Source organism: Gymnodraco acuticeps, unplaced genomic scaffold (genome assembly GCF_902827175.1).
Source record: "Gymnodraco acuticeps unplaced genomic scaffold, fGymAcu1.1, whole genome shotgun sequence".
NCBI lineage: Eukaryota > Metazoa > Chordata > Actinopteri > Perciformes > Bathydraconidae > Gymnodraco > Gymnodraco acuticeps.
The window spans coordinates 217,868-240,137 of record NW_022990139.1 but is presented as its reverse complement, the minus strand read 5'-3'; the positions used below and the strand labels follow the sequence as shown (position 1 = coordinate 240,137).

Below are 22,270 nucleotides of genomic sequence, written 5' to 3'. Positions count from 1 at the left end.
GCCTGATTCCTGCTCCTGCCCTGTGTTGCTGATCCATGTTCGGTGAACCGCTGCGCCCTCTAACTCGGGTCAGACTCCTATAATTAGGCCGATTGCACCTCCACTCTTCTTTTGACTTCCATTCAGGCATGGAGAAAAAGTATAATAGTGAAAAGCCTTTGTCAAGCAGAGCACCTACAGCGCAATCAGGACCTGAATGTTTTCAGCGGTGAGTTCACACTGAGCGGTCATCCTTCATTTTGGGACTCATTTGGCAGTGTCACGGTAGGTAGTAAGACACAAAGAGGTGGAAGTGGTCACTGATACTTAAATACAAGGTTACAATAGAGTGGTGCAGGGATGACGTGTTTACCAGGAAGTAAGCTGCGCATGGGTTCCCTCCACAAAAAAGCAACGGGATTTCTCCATAGGGTTTTTGAAAATAGCTCGAAATAAGATCTGTGGAAAACCAACCTGTTTGATGAATCCACGTTTTGTTCAGCCGGATAATCTCCACATGTCTATCCTACTTTTATACATTTCGAATAATAAATCTAATCGACAGAAGCAAAATGCTAACGTTATGCTATAAAGGAACTACAGCCGAGTCCAGCAGCACGACTTCAACGTCACGCCAACTTAAGATCCGTATTCAAACATACAGATTGTAAATGGTACGAGTTGAAGCGTTTGTTTGAACAGTCTGCAGGAGGCAGGGACTTGCTTTCAAGCAGAACAGGGCAAACTAACTTAGAGGAGAGTTTACGTGTTCGGCGTAATGACGTACAACGTCCTCGACAACTTCTGTAGTCCTATTCAGCCACTTGGTAACAACCATCGTTTTTCAGACGTGAACTCGTATCTGTATTTAATGTCGTAGAACAAAACGTGATCCGTCTCTTGAATTTGTCTCAACCACAGACCTTGTTTCGGGTTACTTTCCAAAACCCTATGGAGAAATCCCGTTGACTGAGACGAGGGAACCGGAAGTGGTAAAATGCTAACTCACTTCTGGGTTTTAGGACTCGTCACTGCACCACTCTATTGCCAGCTGGAATAGGGAAGGTTAACTAGTCTGACGGATGGCCTGCAGACTACCTGTGTCCTTTAGTTTCTGCTGTGGCATTTTTGGTCTGACTTGTGATGAAAAATGTCAGACATGACTGCCTCCTGAACCACTCATCTGTGATCCTGACCCTATCAACCGCGACCCAGCCAGCGCTGCCAATTCCCCGCTTTCTATCAGGTTCATTTGGACTTTTACCGCCACGGGATGGGATTTTTTGTGTGTGTTTTGTTTACCAACTCTTCCCTGCCTGCTTACCAATTGTTCCAGTGGCTGCTTTTGCAGAGCTGAACGGGCTTTAGGGATGGAGCAGTACAACATGGCAAGGAGGGTTCATATTTCCACATTTCTGCCTTGGTGGATTAAGTCAATTGGTTCTGATAATGCACATCCTGAGCAAACATTGACCTGCTTCTCAACTCTGTTGCAAACAAAACCACCAGCTGTCAAGAAAAGTATTGGGTTGAAGGGAAAAAAACAATAATATTTGCAAAGGATTGTGAACTCGATTTATATAGGATTTCTTTTGTTTGCCTTGTTTGTTTGAGTTTTGACTCCTTCAGAGACATTAATCATAACGTTTGATTCACACTCACACACACACACACACACACACACACACACACACACACACACACACACACACACACACACACACACACACACACTGATGTAGAAAAAGTTATCAAGAGTGAGATGTGCGCAGGGTTCAAGAGGACACAAAATGGTACGAAATTGCAAATTCAATTACATATCTTGGCGCACAGAATCAATCATATTTCCTGCTGGAACAATGCACAAGAGGGAAACAAATCATGCCTTTCAAGGTGGGCGGTGAGGAGGTGAATTATTATTATTTACTGTCTCATCATGACTGTACTCCACTATCACAGAAAAGATTCATCACAGCCCCGATTTTAGTTTCTCGCAGATATCTCTCCATTCAGACATAAAGGGAGCCAAAAGAGAAGAAAAGCGGTAAAAAGAAGTCAAAAAGAGATAGAATAAGAGATAAAAGGCTATGTATATTATTTATATATATATAAAAAGCATAATATCAGTTATCGCTACAAAGGGCCAAGGTCTGGAGTTTCACAGTCTTTCATGTACAACAGGCGCAGTTACAGTACTGACTTTGTCTCCCCGCTGCGATGACGCCTGCCGCTCGGCACTGTGGGAGCGCAAGGGAAAGCAGAGTCCACCCTGTAATGTATTCTGTGTGTGTGTGTGTGTGTGTGTGTGAGAGTGTGTTAGCGGTCACACATTTTAATGCTCTGATGACTTCTTCAATCCTGTTCCATGCTTTGAATTTGGTCTCAGGTTTCCAGTCATGTGACCCTCGAGGCAGCGGGGGGGGGGGGGGGTTCACAGCATGAAGCGGAAAAAAAAACATCCCCTCCTGTAGACCCCCTTATCTTACGCTCATGGGCTAAGCTTTTTCATCTTTTGATTCAGAAGCTGTAGTATTAGACCCCCCCCTCTCCCTCAGATCTACATGCAGTCTGGATATCTCTGCAGGAGCTTCCAATCAAATGTGTCACACTGAAATATTTTTGCTTATCCGATTGTCCGACACTATTTACATGGTTTAAAATAGCTAATTTACACTCTTATTTTTGATTGTGCTTTGGTTAAATCTGCACATTCATTTGCAATAAATAACTGCCAATATTTCTCTAACGACCTTAAAGAACATAATCTGTCCTAATTTTGTTTACTTTTCCATTTTAAGGGACTTCGCTTTGTCTGATTACATTAGGCGCTTTCACACCGGAGTACTTTTCCCGTTTGGTTCCGATAGTTCCTGGGATTTTGCGTTCACACCAAAAAGAGAACTTAGTTCATGAGAACTTTTCCCCCCTTTTCAGTCCCTGCTAGAGAGGTGGGACTATCCTGGGGAGAAAAAAGTACCAATTTCTGATTGGCTGGGTGAATTGCAAACCACGCCCCGTAAAACTCTGAAAAGTTTTTTGAAGCCGCCATTGTATTTGCTGGCATTAGCATTATTAGCATTAGCATTAGCCCCGCGCACCAACGGAGAGAGAATAACTTTTGGCAACACAAAATAAAACATGGGAGCGGTGGAGATGAGGAGGTGTCGGCGTTCTGGCGATTTACTCGGAAGGCTTCAGTCGAAGCTGCTGGGAGTCCCAGCAGCTTCGACTGAAGCCAGCCCCCAACTCCGGGGACTTCCGGCCGGGGACTCCGGGTGGCAGTATACGCCGTGAAGTGGTTTGCGGCCTTCCAGTAAACCCAAAGCAGAAGAAGAAGAAGTGACGTCAGCGGCTTCATTTGCCTAATCTTCCCTCAGGGATCTTATCCCGGTGTGAACGCGATCTGCTCTTTAGTTCCATGGGGGAACTAAGTGCTGGGAACGGCAAAGTACTTGGTGTGAAAGCGGCTAATGGGATCTCTTTAAAATGCATCTTATTCGCAAGTGTAAAGAGAGTCTTAATTATCTAAAGTGCTGCTTGTACCTCTAAATCAAAATTAAGACTGCAGCTGCTAATACATCTCTCATCATTACAAAATAAAGCAAACAGGCTCAGAGAAACCCTAAGAAGATTTGGCCTATTTGTCAGATTTCTTTAAATATTTGAGTCATGTAACCCATTTGCTTTTCCTGCTGGTTGTGAAATACTTTTTTCAGCTAGAGCTCGAGTACAGTGAGTGATCTAATCCATCGTAGTTTCTTATGGCAGTGTTTTTTTTATTACCAGTTTAAGTAAAATACTGTTTTTATTTTTTCTAAAACTAGTTACGTTTATAATCCTATAAAAAATCTGTGCCAAAGTTTAAATTGGGTCCACCTATTGCAATATGTTAGGAATATAGTTATAACATTGACCAATATTGTATGTGTGGTCTGTGTTTTCTTAATCTAATACATACAATACATTTATTAAGTTATTTTGTCTTCTTTCTGAATGATCAAGACCATTCCTGAATATTTTTAACACCATTTATTTATTGCTATTTAACACACAGACTTAAAAGTGGTATTGATTTACTTGTCAAACTCAATAGTTTACTGCTATATTGTCAATAGTTTTGTAATTGTGAAGTTTCATAATTCAAAAATGTATGGATCCAAAACTGTAACCTATCACTGAAAAGGTAGTTAATTCCGATTTAGCTGCCATTTACAAAAGTTAGATTGGTTTCGAGTGTTGTAGTACTGTGATGCTTATAATTCACTAACATGATTGTAATTTGGGGAAGCACTATGTTTTTGAAATAAAAATATAAAATTTAAGATGACACAAATCAAACAAAACAGCCTTCTTTAACCGAATAATGAAAATACTGGTGTCTTTCTTGAAGAAATCATTGTGATTAAACCCTGTGTTGCTATAATTGTTTCAACATGTTGATCTGTAATATGTTTCTGCGTGAGCTTGAATGTGTGTTTACTCGATGAAGCCTCTGCTAGCTGCAGCATCACACCAGTGCTGCCTCCCTGCCTCTTATCCCTCCTCTGGACCAGCTGTCACCACACAGACGAGATCAGAACAGAACAATGCCAATGTGACAGCCGTTCTCTGTGCTGGAGCCTTGTGGAAAATGGCGACCTTCAGCTGCAGATCTCATGAAGGCGCTTCTGAATAGCAACAGTACAAAGCCCTGCATGTCTGCAGTCCAAAGCCTGGCACCCTCGTCATGTCAGTTTCAAAGCCCTCAGGAGATTTGTGGGGTGAATCATGAGGGAATGTTATTTCTTCCAAACCATTGAACGCTTTGTTGGTTAGATGAGCAGAACTCATGTTGTGAGGTTTGTGGGTAAACTTGCTGTGTTTCCTCTGTCCCGCGATGCTTCAGTGCTTTACACATAATCCCTTATATTGCTTCTCAGGTTTGGTTCGTAAAGCCAATCCATTTTATTATCAGCAGTTTCCCACTTTATCATCCGTGTGAAGTTGCGCTGTAGATATTACAGAGTAGATATTAGCTGTGAGACAACACTCTAATATCTCCATAAGTGTACACCCCCCCCCGCTCTGTAGGCTCTTTGAAGTTATGGTTACAGATGCCACCAAATATCATGCCATCCGTTTGGCAACAAAGGTCTGTGTAGTGATTTGATTGGTGAACTCAAGACACACTGTCACTGTCCCACCACATTCACTAGTATACCAACGAGCCACACAAACACACATAGATCTGCGCCTTTGACCAACGCAGGGGTTGGTGTCTGCACTCAGTGATTACTTGTGCCACCACTCCTCATGCATCCTTTCCCCCTTTTGTTTCTTCCTTACTTCCTCACTCACACAGTCACTTCTGTCTTGCTGTTGGTCACATAGTACGGCTGTGTGGGGAGGAAGTGTTGACTGTGGCTTTGGCCTCTGGTGCTTCGAAGCTGGTTGGGCTCCAGCACGGTACACTGAGGCCTCTTGTGGCCATAGGTCTTCCTCCGGCCCACAGTCTCAGTCCCATCCCAGGCCTTCATCCCCATACCCATCGTATGCCCAGACGTAATTGTGTTGGAGCTGTACGCCATTGGGCGGCCCATTGTAGCCGAACCCGGGCCAATGGCGGTCTCATTGCCCCTGGAGATGCCCATGGACATCCCACCTGGCATGGTCCCCGCCATGTGGGCCAAGTTGGTCGCCCCGTGTCCTAGCGGCTTGCTACTGTGGCTGTGGCCATAACTGTGGGACTGAGGGTGAGAGCTGTGAGAGCTGTGGCCCAAGTGACCATGACTGCCTTTGTGTTTCTGGCCGTTCGCCTTGAGTCCGCCTCCTCCGAGACCGGCTATGTGCCGCTCTGTCGGGAGGGTTGAGTGGGAAGAGAGGCCGGGCATCTCGGTGACGTAGGTGGCCACTGGCTCAGGAGTCAGTGGACCCAGGGAGGTCATAGGGTTCATGGAGGTCATAGGGTTCATGGAGGTCATAGGGTTCATGGAGGTCATAGGGTTCATGGAGGTCATAGGGTTCATGGAGGTCATAGGGTTCATGGAGGTCATAGGGGTCATGGACGTCATAGGGGTCATGGACGTCATCTGGCTAAGGGAAGTCATGGGCGTCATTGAAGTCATGGGCATCATTGATGTCATTTGGGTCATGGAGGGCATCTGGTTCATGTTGGGGTTCATGTTGGGGTTCATGTTGGGGTTCATGTTGGGGTTCATATTGGGGTTCATATTGGGGTTCATATTGGGGTTCATATTGGGGTTCATGGAATTGGAGGCCATTTGGTTAGAAGTCATGGGGTTGTTGGTCATCGGAGGAGTCATCGATGACATGTTGCCCAGTGAGGGTCTGGAGTTACTCATGGAGGGTCTAGAGTTTCCCATTGGCTGGAGAGGAAGCCCACCTTTAGACGGCAGCTCCACCATCAGCCGACGCTTGTTGTAGACTTCACCATTGTACTTGGCGGCTAACAAAAGAAGGAGAAAGGAACAGAGTTAATACAAATGTTTAGTGGACATAAAAGAGCTGCTAAAATGCATAGTTAAAATCTTTGATTAAACGATTAAATCTAAATGAATTTGCTTCCTCCAATTTGCTGTTTGTTGACTGTTGGGTTGTGATAAAACAATACCCCCAGTGTGGTCTACTGTGGAACAAATGGACAAAAACAGTTATGACTCATAAGCTTTCAGCTACACAAATGCACACTTGCAGAAGTTTGGATAGAAAACATCCCATCCTTTAGTACTCCTACAATCTGAAAAGATCATATAACAAACCCTAAATACTTTTACTTTGTTAGTCATCTACTGTTTCTGACCAAGCTGGGTGTCAGGGCTAGTGTACAAAACGCCTGCAGAAAGAGACCTGTCGTGCCACCGGGGGAGTGAAATCAAAAGAAAAGCCCAGAATGTTTCTTCTTCCTCGCCTCTTCCTGCTTTGTGAAACCAAGAATACATCTAATTTCTGTGAGGTTAGAAGGTGTTTACTGTGATAACAAAATATTGTATCCTTGTTTTAGCATGTCCCTTGTACAGCTGTTGCTCAAAAACAATTTCCCTTTCCACATATAATAAAGCAAAGATTTCAAGAAAACCTTGTGGAAAGCTTAAATTAATTTGGTTTTCAAGGTGTATTACCAACATGCCAAACAAGTCAGCAAGCCACTATGCACCTAACTTATCTTCTTGATTACTTGTAATGTACTTGGTCTGAGCGTTGTGGGCCAAATATGTGACTGATACAAGCAGATATAATGCATTTACAGCACTTAATTGATTATATAACATTCAACAGACAAGCTAGTTAACCACTAGTTAGCTAAAATAACTTGACTTTATAATCAAAATTACTTGATTTGTATTAGTTTTGCTTGGATTGTCCTTAACAAGCCAAATGTTTTGATTGTCCAGAAACAGACTCAAGCCTCCTGACCATCACACCTTAATCCAACACAATGTAGACTTCAGGGGTTGCTTGACTACATCAAGTTGCATACACATCACAGGATCTTTCAGAGCCAAAGAGTGAGGAAATATACCTACAGGATAAACAGACATGCACGGACATACTTATTCAAACCGGACAGTATCTATCAACCAAGTCTCACTGTGATCGATGTGTGTTTGTGTGTCTCTTTAGCCTTGGAGCAGTCAGGTTTATTGCCTCACATTCATTCCTTCCTGTGTCAGTCACTGTCAACAAGATACAGTCTTTCCTGTCACTGCGAAACGAGACCTTTTTTCTCCCGTCAAATTCACGTCAAACAGTCAAGTCATTACTCTTTAGCCCTTGTGGCCTCCACGTCCTTGAAGATAAAGTTAACACACTCAGCGAGTTTGCTTTTCGCTGTAGCTATAAATCTACTTTATCACACTGTGAACGGGGAGAGAAACGAGGAACAACAGAGGTGTTTGCGGGGAGGAGGGGGAGCGCTAAGTCGCCGCCAGACCGCCCCTGGGGATCAAACCTGCTCGGGCGACAGGTGAATCAATCCAGCGGCAGTCGGCTCACCGGTGCACACCTCCAGCGGTGTACGTGAGTGGAAATTGAAAACACAGCTGTTACGCAGTGTGGGGTCTGCATGCCTCTGGCTTGGAAAGGCCAGCGGCCCACAGAGGCTGCCACGCATTATGCATCAGCAAATCAAGCACTGCATCTCTGGAGTGCCAATAACACAAAGACATTATTAGGAATGGACCAATCTGTCAATCTGCTTTTCATCAGCCATCAGGTTTCCTGCTGGGGGAATTATTAGTTTTAAAAGTCTAAATTAACTTTTTTCGCAAATACAAAGCCTAATGTATTCCTGAGTCATAGTCATGTCATAGTGCTAACAAAACACATCCATTATATAGAGTAAATGCTCTCTTGCAGTCAATTCCAGTCTGACAAGAAACTCAAAATGGTTGTATTATTTGGCAGTAATACGCTAATACCATTAAGATATTTCATATTGGCACAGAATGAGGGATGTTTGTCTGAACCGGCTCTCTGTTAGAGTTTAGCTGATATCTGCACTGTGGAAACACAATTATGTCAGACAAAGAGACTGAACTATGGGTGATTGTCAACCGAACAATAGGCTGTTCAAGACGCACGTTCTGACTTCTTGTGCTGGGTTATAAAAGGCTGAAAAATGTGACATCTTATGGCTATTCACAGTAGTGGCGTTGCTCTGAGAATAGTGTTAGCGGTCTCGGATCAGTCTGTCTTGGTCTACTTGGAAATATCTGAACAATTATTGGTTGAATTGACATTACATTTTGGAGAAACATTAATGGTGCCCAAGATTTATCCATACAGACTTTTGTGATTCTGCACTTTTCCTAGGAGGTGGACAAAAGTATCGACTAGAGCAGTGCTTCTCAAAGTGTGGTCCGTGGACCACTGTTGGTCCGTGAGCGCCCCCTAGTGGTCCGTGAGTATAAATAAATATATTTATTTAAGTTTTTCGCACTCTCACGGGAATATCTCCGCAATGGAACGAGCTTAAGTTTCACTTTCGATTGCATGATATAGCCCAGATAAGCACCTTCATCACACATGTTGCCACTTGTTTGTACAATTTTCAGGCGATTTGTAAAAAACGATGTGTTTTTTGATATTTGTGGAGTTAGGTGGTCCGCGAGTGTTTTTTTATTGGTTAAGTGGTCCTTGGTATGAAAAAGTTTGAGAAACACTGGACTAGAAGGATAGGTTTATTTTTATCCTAAAGACTTTGCTGATCATCTGACTTGCTGCGCATGAAACACACCATACAAAGGTGGTTAACATGGAAAACACTGGAATTTCTCAACATCTGCTTGTTAACAATAAAAAATGGGCAAGCTACCAAAAGCATTAAGCTTAAACCACTTCCTGTTAAGGTAACACCCATGCTGCCACACATCAATAACCAAACTGGCTTTCTACGTCCATGTAAAGACATTAAATGATGGCTGAAGTGTGAGAATATTTTTACAATCTACATGATTTCAAAAAAGGTTTGTCTTTTAATAATTTCTCACCGTTAAAGCTCTTTCGTGGTTCGCGCCCTGCATACAAAACACTGAAAACAGCAAACAACCACAGCAGCAGGTGAGGTATAGAAGTCTGTAAAAGAAGTCTTGTTGGGTGATAATTGTATTCTCTACAGTAGTTAAACCCTAACCAAATGCCCTCAGGCTGGCCATGAAAATCTGATTAACAGGCATTAAGAAACACAGTTGTCTTCTCAGGGTTTATGAACGTTTTTCAGATTTAGCGTTTGCATCAACCTTGAGGCATAGGTGGTCGTTTGTACTTGTAAAAGACTGCATACCATTCTGCATCCAGGGACCTTCTATTAGTATGTATTTTTGCTTGGGCTGCAGTTCAATAAATGGACCTTATATAGATGCACAGGGGGACAGTGGAGATGGGTATTGATTGACATAAGTGTGGCTTACAGTATCAGCCGATGGTAGACCATTAGGAAAGTAGAAGAGGCAATTAAAGAAACGGAAAAAAGGTTGATGGAGGCAGTTGGGAAAATGGTGTTGATCTTAGCCGTAGTTCTATTTCTCATGGGGTAATAAACAAGCAGAGAGAACACCAGACTGTGAAGCTGAAGAGGAGAGGCAAAGTCCATTTGTGTTGCTCAAGATTAGCGGAAATAGAGCGAAGCCTGCGAGCTAGTTCAGGCAGTCAACTCGAGCACCAATGATACATTAACACGTGACGCACCTCGTACCTCTTACAACCAACCAACACATTCTCCTAAACATGCCGCTCTATTTAAGCTGCCAGGTCTTCCTGCCTCTGCCTCGCTAATGCTGCCACTGCTGTGTTCACTTGCTATTGCTACGTTCATGTTCCTGCTGCTGTGTGTCATGTTGCTGCTGCTCGCCTGCCCCAGCAACACCCCAGCTTCCGCCCCAGCTTCCGCCCCAGCTTCCGTCCCAGCTTCCACCCCAGCTTCCACCCCAGCTTCCGCCCCAGCTTCCGCCCCAGCTTCCATCCCAGCTTCCACCCCAGCTTCCGCCCCAGCTTCCGCCCCAGCTTCCGCCCCAGCTTCCATCCCAGCTTCCACCCAGCTTCGACCCCAGCTTCCTCCCCCCAACTTCCACCCCAGCTTCCACCCCAGCTTCCTCCCCCCAACTTCCACCCCAGCTTCCACCCCAGCTTCTCCCCCCAACTTCCACCCCAGCTCCATCCCAGCTTCCGCCCCCAGCTTCCGCCCCCAGCTTCCGCCCCCAGCTTCCGCCCCCAGCTTCCACCCCAGCTTCCACCCCAGCACCACCCCAGCTTCCGCCCCCAGCTTCCGCCCCAGCTTCCGCCCCAGCTTCCGCCCCAGCTTCCGCCCCAGCTTCCGCCCCAGCTTCCGCCCCAGCTTCCGCCCCAGCTTCCACCCCAGCTTCCGCCCCCAGCTTCCGCCCAGCTTCCACCCCAGCTTCCACCTCAGCTTCCGCCCCAGCTTCCGCCCCAGCTTCCGCCCCAGCTTCCGCCCCAGCTTCCACCCCAGCTTCCGCCCCCAGCTTCCGCCCCAGCTTCCACCCCAGCTTCCGCCCACAGCTTCCGCCCAGCTTCCGCCCCAGCTTCCACCCCAGCTTCCGCCCCCAGCTTCCGCCCCAGCTTCCACCCCAGCTTCCACCCCAGCTTCCATCCCAGCTCTACCCCAGCTTCCACCTGTAGGCTCGGGGGATAGTTATCTAATCATCACTCAATGTTCTTTGTAAATCTGTGGAGTGATGAGGCCCGAGCCCAGACGCCAAACTCAAACTATATGCTGCTTCTAATAAACATATTAAGAAACACGTGAGTTGACTTCTGAAAGAGCTACCACTGGCATTTTGGTTTTGTTTGCTGTCATTTAGTCTTTCTACCTCTCCACACACACATTTTTCACAGCTTATGCTGCCAGGCTCCTGTGCTGCATATCTCCGGACAGGTTTCCAATCATTTCACAGGAGCTCCTTTGAATACCACTTGTGGAATGGAAATCTGTCAGTCAAGTGTGAACCACGAGGGGCAAGGGCGCTCACTTCAATTACAGAAATGGAATCAGATATGAGCCCTCTAAGGGAGGGTCGAGATTAGAAGCCCAACGATTCTCTAAAGAGCGATATGGAGCTTGATGTATTGAGGAAAGGGGGGATCAGGGGGTGAAGAGGAGTTGGTGTGTGGGTGAGACAAGAAATGCAAAAAGAACAGGTGAGGGGAAAAAGCGGATGATATAGGCGCCGATGTGAGTGAAGGAAGAAGATTGAAAATGGAGAGAGGAGGGAGGGAAGGAGCAGGAGAAAAGGTGAGAGGAAATGAAGAAGGACTGGAGGAAAAAGACGAGGAAAACGAGTCACAATACATAAAAGGTTATAAGTGCAAACGGGAGAAAAAACGGTTGAGGATAAGTGGTGAGTGGAAGATGAGGACCATTTCGGGTATAAAGAAGCAGAGAGGGAGAAGTGGGTTGGCAAAGATAATTGTAAGATGTGCTGAAAGGTTTGAATGTAATTTCTACAGCGCTGCCCGGATCCATTTTAGTCCACGGAAAGAGGGCCCCGTTTGAACCCATGTATAGAGTTGAAACCACACAGTACTTTTGCTTATTTCATCCCGTTAACTTGTAATCCTGTACACTTTATTCCGCTCTCAACCATTTTCCCGAGCCTACCGCAGCTTTTTTAGATTGATTTCATGAAGGCAGTCCCTGCTCTCAGAACATGTCGGTACGTTTTTAAAATCATCTTGCAGAGTTAACACTGCTTCAGAATAATAATCATTCACAGTGAACATTTAGTCTGGCACTTTTTTTTGTCAAATAATGTGCTGAGAAAGTGCTCCCGTGTTGGCGTGCCGTCCCCCTCAGTTGGTTTCTCGGTGTCACAGTCGGATTCAGAAACAATTCTTAACGATAATCTTAATTAGATAAATATAAAAGGGGTTATAGTTTCTGGCTTTCACTTAAGTGCACTGTACACCGAAACCATTAGCTTTCTCAAATGCAAAACATAGCTGGCAGTTATGAAAGTAAATAGTCTTGACCAGGGTCACTATACAACTGAATGAATCAGAGGAAAGTGTGTGGGAGTACGCAGCTACTTTATTTGAAATATCTAAACCAGGGGGTCCGCGGGGTCTTAAAAAGTATTAAAAGTTGATAAATCAATTTAGCGAAAATTAAGGCTATTAAAAAGTATTAAAGGGCATTTTCCAAGGTATTACATTTGTAGCTTGTTTTCAATAAGTATATAAATGGTCCAAAGAGGTTGTATTCTACAGTCTGCCTGAATGTAATCATGGCGTAGGTGTGTGGTGTGATTCTGTGTAGTTTATTTATGGCATCCCGTTGGGTTTGACGTCATCTGAACAGGACATCGCACGCTCACCGCTTGATAGCGCGCGAAGGTCCGTTTACGCCGGTTGCTAAACAACATCGTTATGGGGAAATGCAAGTCTGCGTCCAAATGGTTGGAAGATAAGGAGGAAGGACAATCAATACTGAATATAGTGAATGTGAGGTAAAGTGTGTCGCCAAGGTAACCGGTTAGAACTCCAAGTGGCGATGAGGTCTTAAAATGTATGGAAAGGGTCTTAAAAAAGGTCGTAAAAGGGATTCCATTTGACTTCAGGATTCCTGCATATACCCTGTAATCGTATTTATTTGGAGGAATGTCAGAGTCTTCAACCAGTAGGAAAATTATGAAATCAAAGTTTATTCAGTGACCGACATCACCGGCTTAATGTCTTATGTAAACCAGATTCGATGATATCGAGTAAAGAATATCAGATAATTGGTGAGTCTTCGCAGAAAAAAAACAAGTTGTGTTGGTTAGTGTTTGTTTGCCTGTGCTGGAGTGCGTTGGGGAGGAAATATTTACAAAATACCTTGCATTTTTCTCAATAGTTAACAATCCAAAATGTGACCAAAAGCTTGCCTTATTTAGAAGACAAACTACAAGATTATTCTAGTGTGTTGAATGGTTCCACCTTTTCCTTGGATTAACGTACCTTTTACTTATGACATAACATTTTGTAGACTGTTACAGCCGCTACTTTCGTTATGTCATTAACTCTGTTTGTGTGTGCATATGTAAATGAGCTGTGCAGTTTCTCTGCTGTCATTGGCCGTCCCGACCTCGCAACATCCGCGGTGATTGGACGGACGTCATCCAATCCCCGCCCGCTTCTGCCACGTCAACCGGGGGAGGAGTACAAAGGCCGGGCACGGACATCATTCAGGAGGCTCTGTATTATGGGACAGACGCCTCAAGCCTCTCGCTATACTACCGCCATACTCTTTGATTCGTTAGACTGCTTAGCAGTGTGTTCAGTAGGGTTCCTGTGTTAGCTACACTGAGTAGCAGTGTGTTGTAGTAGTTCTGTGTTTAGCATTTGTGTGTATATTGCTTAGACCCAGGTGATTAGCACCTGTAGACCAGTATTTGTGTGTATATTACTTAGATCCAGGTGATTAGCACCTGTTGATCAGTATTTGTGTGTATATTGCTTAGACCCAGGTGATTAGCACCTGTAGACCAGCATTTGTGTGTATATTGCTTAGACCCAGGTGATTAGCACCTGTAGACCAGCATTTGTGTGTATATTACTTAGATCCAGGTGATTAGCACCTGTTGATCAGTATTTGTGTGTATATTGCTTAGACCCAGGTGATTAGCACCTGTAGACCAGTATTTGTGTGTATATTGCTTAGACCCAGGTGATTAGCACCTGTAGACCAGCATTTGTGTGTATATTACTTAGATCCAGGTGATTAGCACCTGTTGATCAGCACCAGCTGTGTTCTCCCACAGCCTCGTTTGGTTTATTGTTTTGTTCCACTTTAGAAGTGAGATATTTTCTTTCCTTTTTGTATAGTACTGGGCAACTCTCTTTTGGAGACCCTTTTGTTAGACAGTAACAGTTTGACCCGTTGTTGGGCCAAACTGTTTGTGTATATAATTTTACTCATTTGCAGTTACAAATAAACCGCTTGTAACACATACCAATTCTACTCTGGTCGTGTCATTTCCCTTTTGTTCCACTAGCCAATAGGGAACGTAACATAGACTTTACGAATTGCAATTCTTATGTGAATTAATTTCCCTTAACTCATGATTGTGACCTCACTTCGATTTTTAGCAAAAAAAATCCATTTGACTTTTCACATCATGCACTATTTGTGTCTCGTCAGGTTGAATTCCTTGTAACTACTGTAGAGTTATATTTGTATTTATTCATGTTAGCAAACTATGGATAAGCTTAAAATGAGAATATTTTGGGTAAAACTGTGAGCTGGATTTGGGCCTGTTGACATGTGTTTTTGAGGACAAAGGAAGATGGGGGAAGGGGAGAGCATGTCCTGATTTGCATTCAACTTAGATCTAGCTGCAGTGTTTGTGAGGTTAAGAGAGGTCTCTTGGGTTTCTCTGGTGCTTATCAACAGTAGCAGTTAAGTGAATACTGTTCAAACAATACCTGTGTTTGTGTTTTATATTGATTTCTCTGTTTTATCCTTTCATAAATGTAAGGACTACAAATGGCTATAAACATTCTGGGCTGGTTGGAGTAAACAGGGTTTTATGGCTCTGTGGGGGAGGTGTAGGTATGCAGGCCTTGAGACCTTTTGTTGGAAAGTGAGCCTGTTTGGTTTCCTGCTGCGTTTCCTGCTGTGTTGCGTCTCCCAATGAGATGACCTGAAGAGAGGACCAGCTGACCTAACACCAAACCCCTCCTTCTTACTCTGGTATATATCCGGTGGATCCCTGACGTTCGGCCTCTTCTTCACATGCTGCCCTCGGGTGAAAGTAGCTCTGTAGTATGCGGACTAGAGCAGGAGTAAGCCGGCATTACTCCTTAAGCATTGCAATATAACTGTAATATATCATGTTGTATTGTAATGATTGTATTGCATTGTCATATTGCCATTAAAGTAGATTATTGTTAACGGTTACTTTGTAGCTATGGATTCCTTCCTGTATTATAACCAGCTTCATAGGAACGCGCGGAGATTTGAAAAGCGGACCAGTTATCCCTCCAAATCTCCAACAAAATGGTGACCCGACGTCTAGAGATAACGAAGCGGAGGAAGAATTCAGACGCTTTCAAACATCTCAGACAATCAGCAGGACTCTGCAACTTTGCAAATAAGGTAAGCAGACGATGAAAGTCGCCTGTCTGTAATTGGATACGCTAAAACTTTAGGATTGTCTGTAGGCGTTTCACAGTGTTTTTATAGTTTAAATGGAATATACAATGCATATTTTACTATGTTAGGAAAGTTATATACAAAACGTAAACGTGGATCGACAGGTAGACGAAAGTCCTGCGTGACGTGAAATAGAGCAGTTTGGCGCGGATCTGCAGGTGTTTATTCCTGAGTGGCGTAGAAATGGTGCAGTTTGTGTGAATGCGAGGTTTGAATCCTGCACGGCAAAACCTGAAAACTCGATATATCAGATCGAGTCGCCGTTTAAAACTGGGGTTTAAATAACAGACCAATGCTAAAAGCTTAAAGCCAGAGGTCTGTTATATATTAAACCAAGGTAGAGCGTTTCCCTTTGTCTGGAAACTTCTGCTGCTGCCATCTAGTGGCTGAAAGGGGGTATCACACCCTTGAAACTTCTGCTGCTGCCATCTAGTGGATGAAAGGGGGTATCACACCCTTGAAACTTCTGCTGCTGCCATCTAGTGGCTGAAAGGGGGTATCACACCCTTGAAACTTATGCGAGCTTAGAGTTTAATCATTACATTGCTGGCCGGTATTGTTTGGTAAACTGGTACAAAACAATAAGGGATTGAACATTTTTTACAACGACAGCACCAGGAGATGAGTAAACTCAAGAATCTGTAGAGTGTAAATACATTGTGCAAAACACATTTTACACTCGAACTGTTTGCAAATGTAGACAATATAAATAAATGTTCAGAAAGAAGACATAGGCCTACACTTGATTCAAATTTCATTACTGTGATCCGATTGGTGTGCTCTGCAGGTTTACTATTGTTCGAAGTAACAGTGGGATTTAAAATGAGAGAAGATATGGAGATGTTCTTTCATAGTGTGTGGAATATGTGATGCTGGAAACATGTAAGTATTTCAGAGTTGTGTTGGGTAAATATGTAACAATGGATGAAACAATTTTTGGAGTGAGTTTTTGTAATATCATAAGTAGACATTAATTATGTTGTTTAGATGGCATTTAACAACTAAGACAGATAGTATGATTAGAAAGAGACAGAGTGGAAAGGGTTAGATTTATTTAACATCAGTGTACTAGACTTCTTATAGGTAATGTGTACCGGGACCTGGACTCCCCCTCTGAGTTAGAAAGGCTTTGATCCCGACCCTCCAAGCAGACAACGAGACCTAACCCAACAGGAGACTCCTCCTTCTCCATCGTACAGACAGAGAACCAGAGCTGAACCAACAACAACAACAAGACTACATCAAGACTGCAGCCAGAACTATCTCCACCTGTGGCATCCAGAACCAAACCAGCATGCTGACATACAGAGAGATACTCTCATCGGTCCCTCAAACAGGACATGAAGTTCCAAACTGCGCTGCGAGATTTGGCACAATAGACATGAGAGCAGAATCCGCCCTCCATAAAAACAGCAGAGAGACTGTAAAGGAGGAGTGCAACAACAGTGGCATGATGGGGCTGCAGATGTGACTGGGCCAATGGCTGCCTACAAAAGTTACACTGGATGGATTCAACAGCTGATGGACTGAAGAGAAGACAGAATCAGAGGAGTTGGCATGGTCGATTAGAAGTGAGGAGGCCGGGGTCACGGCTTGAGAAAACCAGGGGAGGAGGAAAGGAGAACGGGAATGAGTGAGTTACACATAAACACACTTATTCACGAAACGCACATTTAAATAACTTGAATTAACTTCATAAATACGTAAAGACAGAAAGATTTATTAATCATTTGGTAAATGAAAAATAGCAGTAAAGAGGAAACTATTAAAGTAAAATGATAATCATCCTAAAACACACTGACAGAGTATAACCATATTCTTCAATATTTTCATCATGTTAACAATTCATTCTTTAAGACATTTTTATTCACGTGTGAATAAAGTAGTGATCTCATTGGTTACAATATTGATCACCATTAAAAGGATAGTTTTAGGAACCACTCTATAGGACAAATCTTTGTTTGTATTAATGGCTAGTGCCAAGCCACATATTAAATTCCAATCTAAAGTGTTGATTTCACCATTGTGGCATAGTTATTACCAGACTTCGGTTTTAAATCCTTGATAAAGGAGGGAGTAATTGTTGCATGTTCAGACACCCGGGTTCCACACACTGCTAAAGAGTTTAACATCGTTTTTTAAGTAGACCAGAATTATAATGAGCTATGAAATGCAGAGCGACACAGATCCTAGTAATGTTTTGACTCAAGATAATAGTTATTGTACAAAAGTTTCTGAAATAGATCATTAGACATTTTAATTAGTAGTGGTACTCGAAGGAAGTGAGTTTTGTACCAAGTTTCAGGAAAAGTGGGAGGCGGAAGTCCCAATGACAAGTGAGAATCATCTTGAAAATTATAGTTGAAATCGTGACATATTTTTGTAGACAAAGGATACTGGCCTATGCTGAAATGTCAAAGTCTCTGCAGAGCACGACACATGGCCAAAAAAGACGGAGACCAACTGACCTTTGACCCTGACCGACAGTGTAACTTGACAAGGCACTGTGGATGACTGACTCTGGGGTGAACCTGACCAAACTTGACATGACAACCAGACAGTGTGAGTGTGAATGAATGCCGGCATGTGATCAGTGTAACTGCATGATTCTAAAACAATAACTAACCAAGCATGTTTTTGGACTAACATATTATTTTGGAGCTCCAAGGGAAACGAGAGGTTTCCTAAAAATTCCACAAAAAGGGGAAACCGCACATGTGATATTTTCCTCTCACATGAGTTGGCGGTTTGCAAATGTAAAAGCTGAAGATTCTGTTTCTTTTAGGCCTGAAGGACGGAGAGGAACACTTCTTTTCACTGAAGTGTTCACTGTGGAAATAATGATAATAATGTTCGTTATGTCCCTAACCAATTACCTGACAGTTTTTGTTCCCCTCCCATTACAGGCTTTTGTTACACATGATTTCATGTGTAAAAAGGGGGAGTGAGTAAGTATAATGTATAAATGTCAACATGGCTGTAAAATTCACAATTTACATTTTTTAAGGATTGAGCATTGAATGTAATTAACCTGCTCCATATCTGGGGATAAGATACTGTTTGATGAATGTTGAGATGTTTCTAAATATTGATTTGAATTATAACAGGTAACAAAGAAGCAGTGGCCAAGGGGCTACTGTGAAACCGAAGAAGTTGACCTGTGATAATGAAACAATTTTGTAATATTTTAACAGACATTAGAGCAACTGAGGTTTGAAATGTAGAAAGAACATATTACAGTTAAAGCTAAAACATAGTAGTGTATTGAGACAGAATTTAATTTAGACAACATCCTGTAACTAGCCTGGTAAAGAAGTAAGAGCCATATACTTTATTGTTTAGGTCATTATAGGGATATACATTTAATCTAAATTTATAATAGAAAGACATTTGATGACAGTTTGTTGGAATTCTGTATTCATTTTTTCAGCGTGATAATATCTAAGCACTGACAGGTAGAAGCAGTATCACCAGGAAATCATTCACTTTGTTAGCATCGTGATTTTGGTTGTTTTTGAATCCATAACATTAGTGTGTTTCTTTACCAGAAACATTAGCAGTTCATATTAGATTTGGATTTTAAATAGGATTTCATTTAAAAATAAACACAGATGCTTGTCAGAAATTCAGAGCTATTGAAATATGTTATTTAGTTTACCTAAAGATGTTGAGGTTCTTATTTAGTTGGCACAATCCAAGTATTAAGATTCTGAAGCTGTACTGGCAGATAGGAGGTCTACAATTAATTTGGAAAACCTGTTCACAGACGGCTGTTGTTTCAAGACACCCCACCAAGAGGCTCCAAGTGGGTCAAAACAGCTGAGCGTAGGCTTGAGGGAGTTGTATCAGATTTCTCCACACAGGTCACCGGCGCCAAAAGGGGGACCCGAGAAGCACGAGGACAAAGTGGCTCAACCCCAGGCTCTCCGACCCCGACCGAGTGACCCAGCGGACCTCTTATGCCGTCTGCCTGGGAGAAAAGGGGGACAGCTCGTACCACGGGAGCCAGTGTGCGGCGGGGAAACCACCTACTAGGACCAGGGGACGACATCAGGACGGACGTGGCCCTGGCAGACGTGGACTACTCGGAAGCAGCAGACTGGAGGAGCAGGACCCTGGAGACATCTCTACAGCATCGACCCGGAAGCCGCCATCAGCGGGCCGGAGGACGAGGAGGAGGAAGACATCTCTCTAGCAGGCAGCCCAGAAGCTGCTGTCAGCGGATTGGGTGGACAAAGACACGGCAAGCCGGGACGGCGCAGCAGAGGAGTCTACTTTGCTCTGATCAGTTCTACCCGTGAAGGGCAAGCTGCATCTCCCCCTCCCTATTAGCTGTCCTTGTGGGCTATTCCTCGGGGGGGGGGGCTGATGATTCTAGCACTCAGCTACCCCCTCATGGTTCCTTCACTGCCATGGAAAGAGGTGTTCGGTCTCCATGAAGGTTTCAAGTACTCTAAATACCAGCTTCGGATGGATTTACGGACACAGTAGAAAAGAATGACCGTGGGTATATTTCAAAATGCCTTGTCTAAGTTTATCTCTGGAGAAGGAGATAAAAAGGGGGATTTGTAGAGTTATATTTGTATTTATTCATGTTAGCAAACTATGGATAAGCTTAAAATGAGAATATTTTGGGTAAAACTGTGAGCTGGATTTGGGCCTGTTGACATGTGTTTTTGAGGACAAAGGAAGATGGGGGAAGGGGAGAGCATGTCCTGATTTGCATTCAACTTAGATCTAGCTGCAGTGTTTGTGAGGTTAAGAGAGGTCTCTTGGGTTTCTCTGGTGCTTATCAACAGTAGCAGTTAAGTGAATACTGTTCAAACAATACCTGTGTTTGTGTTTTATATTGATTTCTCTGTTTTATCCTTTCATAAATGTAAGGACTACAAATGGCTATAAACATTCTGGGCTGGTTGGAGTAAACAGGGTTTTATGGCTCTGTGGGGGAGGTGTAGGTATGCAGGCCTTGAGACCTTTTGTTGGAAAGTGAGCCTGTTTGGTTTCCTGCTGCGTTTCCTGCTGTGTTGCGTCTCCCAATGAGATGACCTGAAGAGAGGACCAGCTGACCTAACACCAAACCCCTCCTTCTTACTCTGGTATATATCCGGTGGATCCCTGACGTTCGGCCTCTTCTTCACATGCTGCCCTCGGGTGAAAGTAGCTCTGTAGTATGCGGACTAGAGCAGGAGTAAGCCGGCATTACTCCTTAAGCATTGCAATATAACTGTAATATATCATGTTGTATTGTAATGATTGTATTGCATTGTCATATTGCCATTAAAGTAGATTATTGTTAACGGTTACTTTGTAGCTATGGATTCCTTCCTGTATTATAACCAGCTTCATAGGAACGCGCGGAGATTTGAAAAGCGGACCAGTTATCCCTCCAAATCTCCAACACTACAGACTTGGAAAAAAACAATTTCAAGTCAAATGAATGACTCAAAGTAAAATACATATTTTAATACTGTTCTCTCAATTTGTAATACTTCCATTAATTTAGCCAAAATCATCCATTTCCTTGTTCATTTTTATCCTCAACCTGCTTCATCCCTGAGATTTCCCAAAATGCCATCCTCTATCCCCGGAGCGTGAGCTGCATCCATCTGTTGGTTTTAATGTGTGTTTGAGATGAAAGGAAAGCTGCAGCCTAACATCACAGAGGAAGATTTTCCAGTTGGGAAACAGTGGGTTTGAGTCCCTTCCTCAAATCGCGGCTGCACTGCACTCTGATATATTGAATATGATGGATATATTCTCTCCTTCTTGAATATTGGTGCGATATATTGAGTTGAGAAAGAATCCCTTTGTTCTCTGACCCTCGGGGACCGACACCGTCATCGTCTTCTGTCTTCAGCACGTCAGATAAATGAACAATTTTCTGCAATCAAACACAGCTGTAGCTGAAAAATATCTTTTGTGTGATGTCTATATTTGCCCTGCATTCTGGGAATGAACAGAAATACACCGCCGCACAAAATGACAACATGTGCCAGGGTCCAGGACTCGGGATGACAGTGTTAATCACCGTTTTTCATGATGTTCTCACGAGGTGTAATTTCTTAAAGCTCAAACATGATGTGGTCCACTTCCCACTTATTATTCATCCGTTTCTGCTTTCAATTTCGCTGGCAGTTATATAAACTGCGCCTATAATTACACAGCGTCGCCTTGCTTCCAGGGCATAAACCAGTACATAAACAAGCATGATCATGTATTACTGTAACATGTCTGGGGATGAGTCACGGTCCTCTGTGGTGTAGGGAGTCATATTTATATTTACAATAAAGAGATAGACACCTATTTGTCATCTGAGTCAAATATGTCTTACTCTGCTGCTTGGCATGCAGGGATAGGCTTTTTAAAAGATGAGCTGATTGTTTTTTAATAAATACAGACAAACGGCATCTTGCAGCTGTTTGTGCTGATTTCTCGATGTGTGTGTTTGGATGATATCTGGCGTGAGTGGGCTGAATGTAAGTGAGGGCAGGGCACCTGTCTAGCATAAACAAGCTGACACACGCACCGACAAATTCACAAGTCAATCTAAAATGAATTCAGGTTATGAAATAGTGATGCCGCTGCCAATAGCATATGGGCATGGTGAGGAGAATTTAAATCAACTGCAACTAACAAATGAGC

The 22,270-nt window shown here is 43.4% G+C and overlaps 1 protein-coding gene across 1 annotated transcript in view; it reads right to left on the bottom strand.

Annotated features, from left to right (window-relative positions):
• Positions 1 to 4,061: 4,061 nt before the first annotated feature.
• The window catches only part of shisa9a (shisa family member 9a), a 58,462-nt gene continuing 40,253 nt past the window's right edge, over positions 4,062 to 22,270 (bottom strand). The window contains exon 4 of the mRNA XM_034217150.1: positions 4,062 to 6,424. Within this exon, the coding sequence (XP_034073041.1) occupies positions 5,313 to 6,424 (1,112 nt within the window). The 3' untranslated portion in view covers positions 4,062 to 5,312. The remainder of the gene's footprint in view (positions 6,425 to 22,270) is intronic.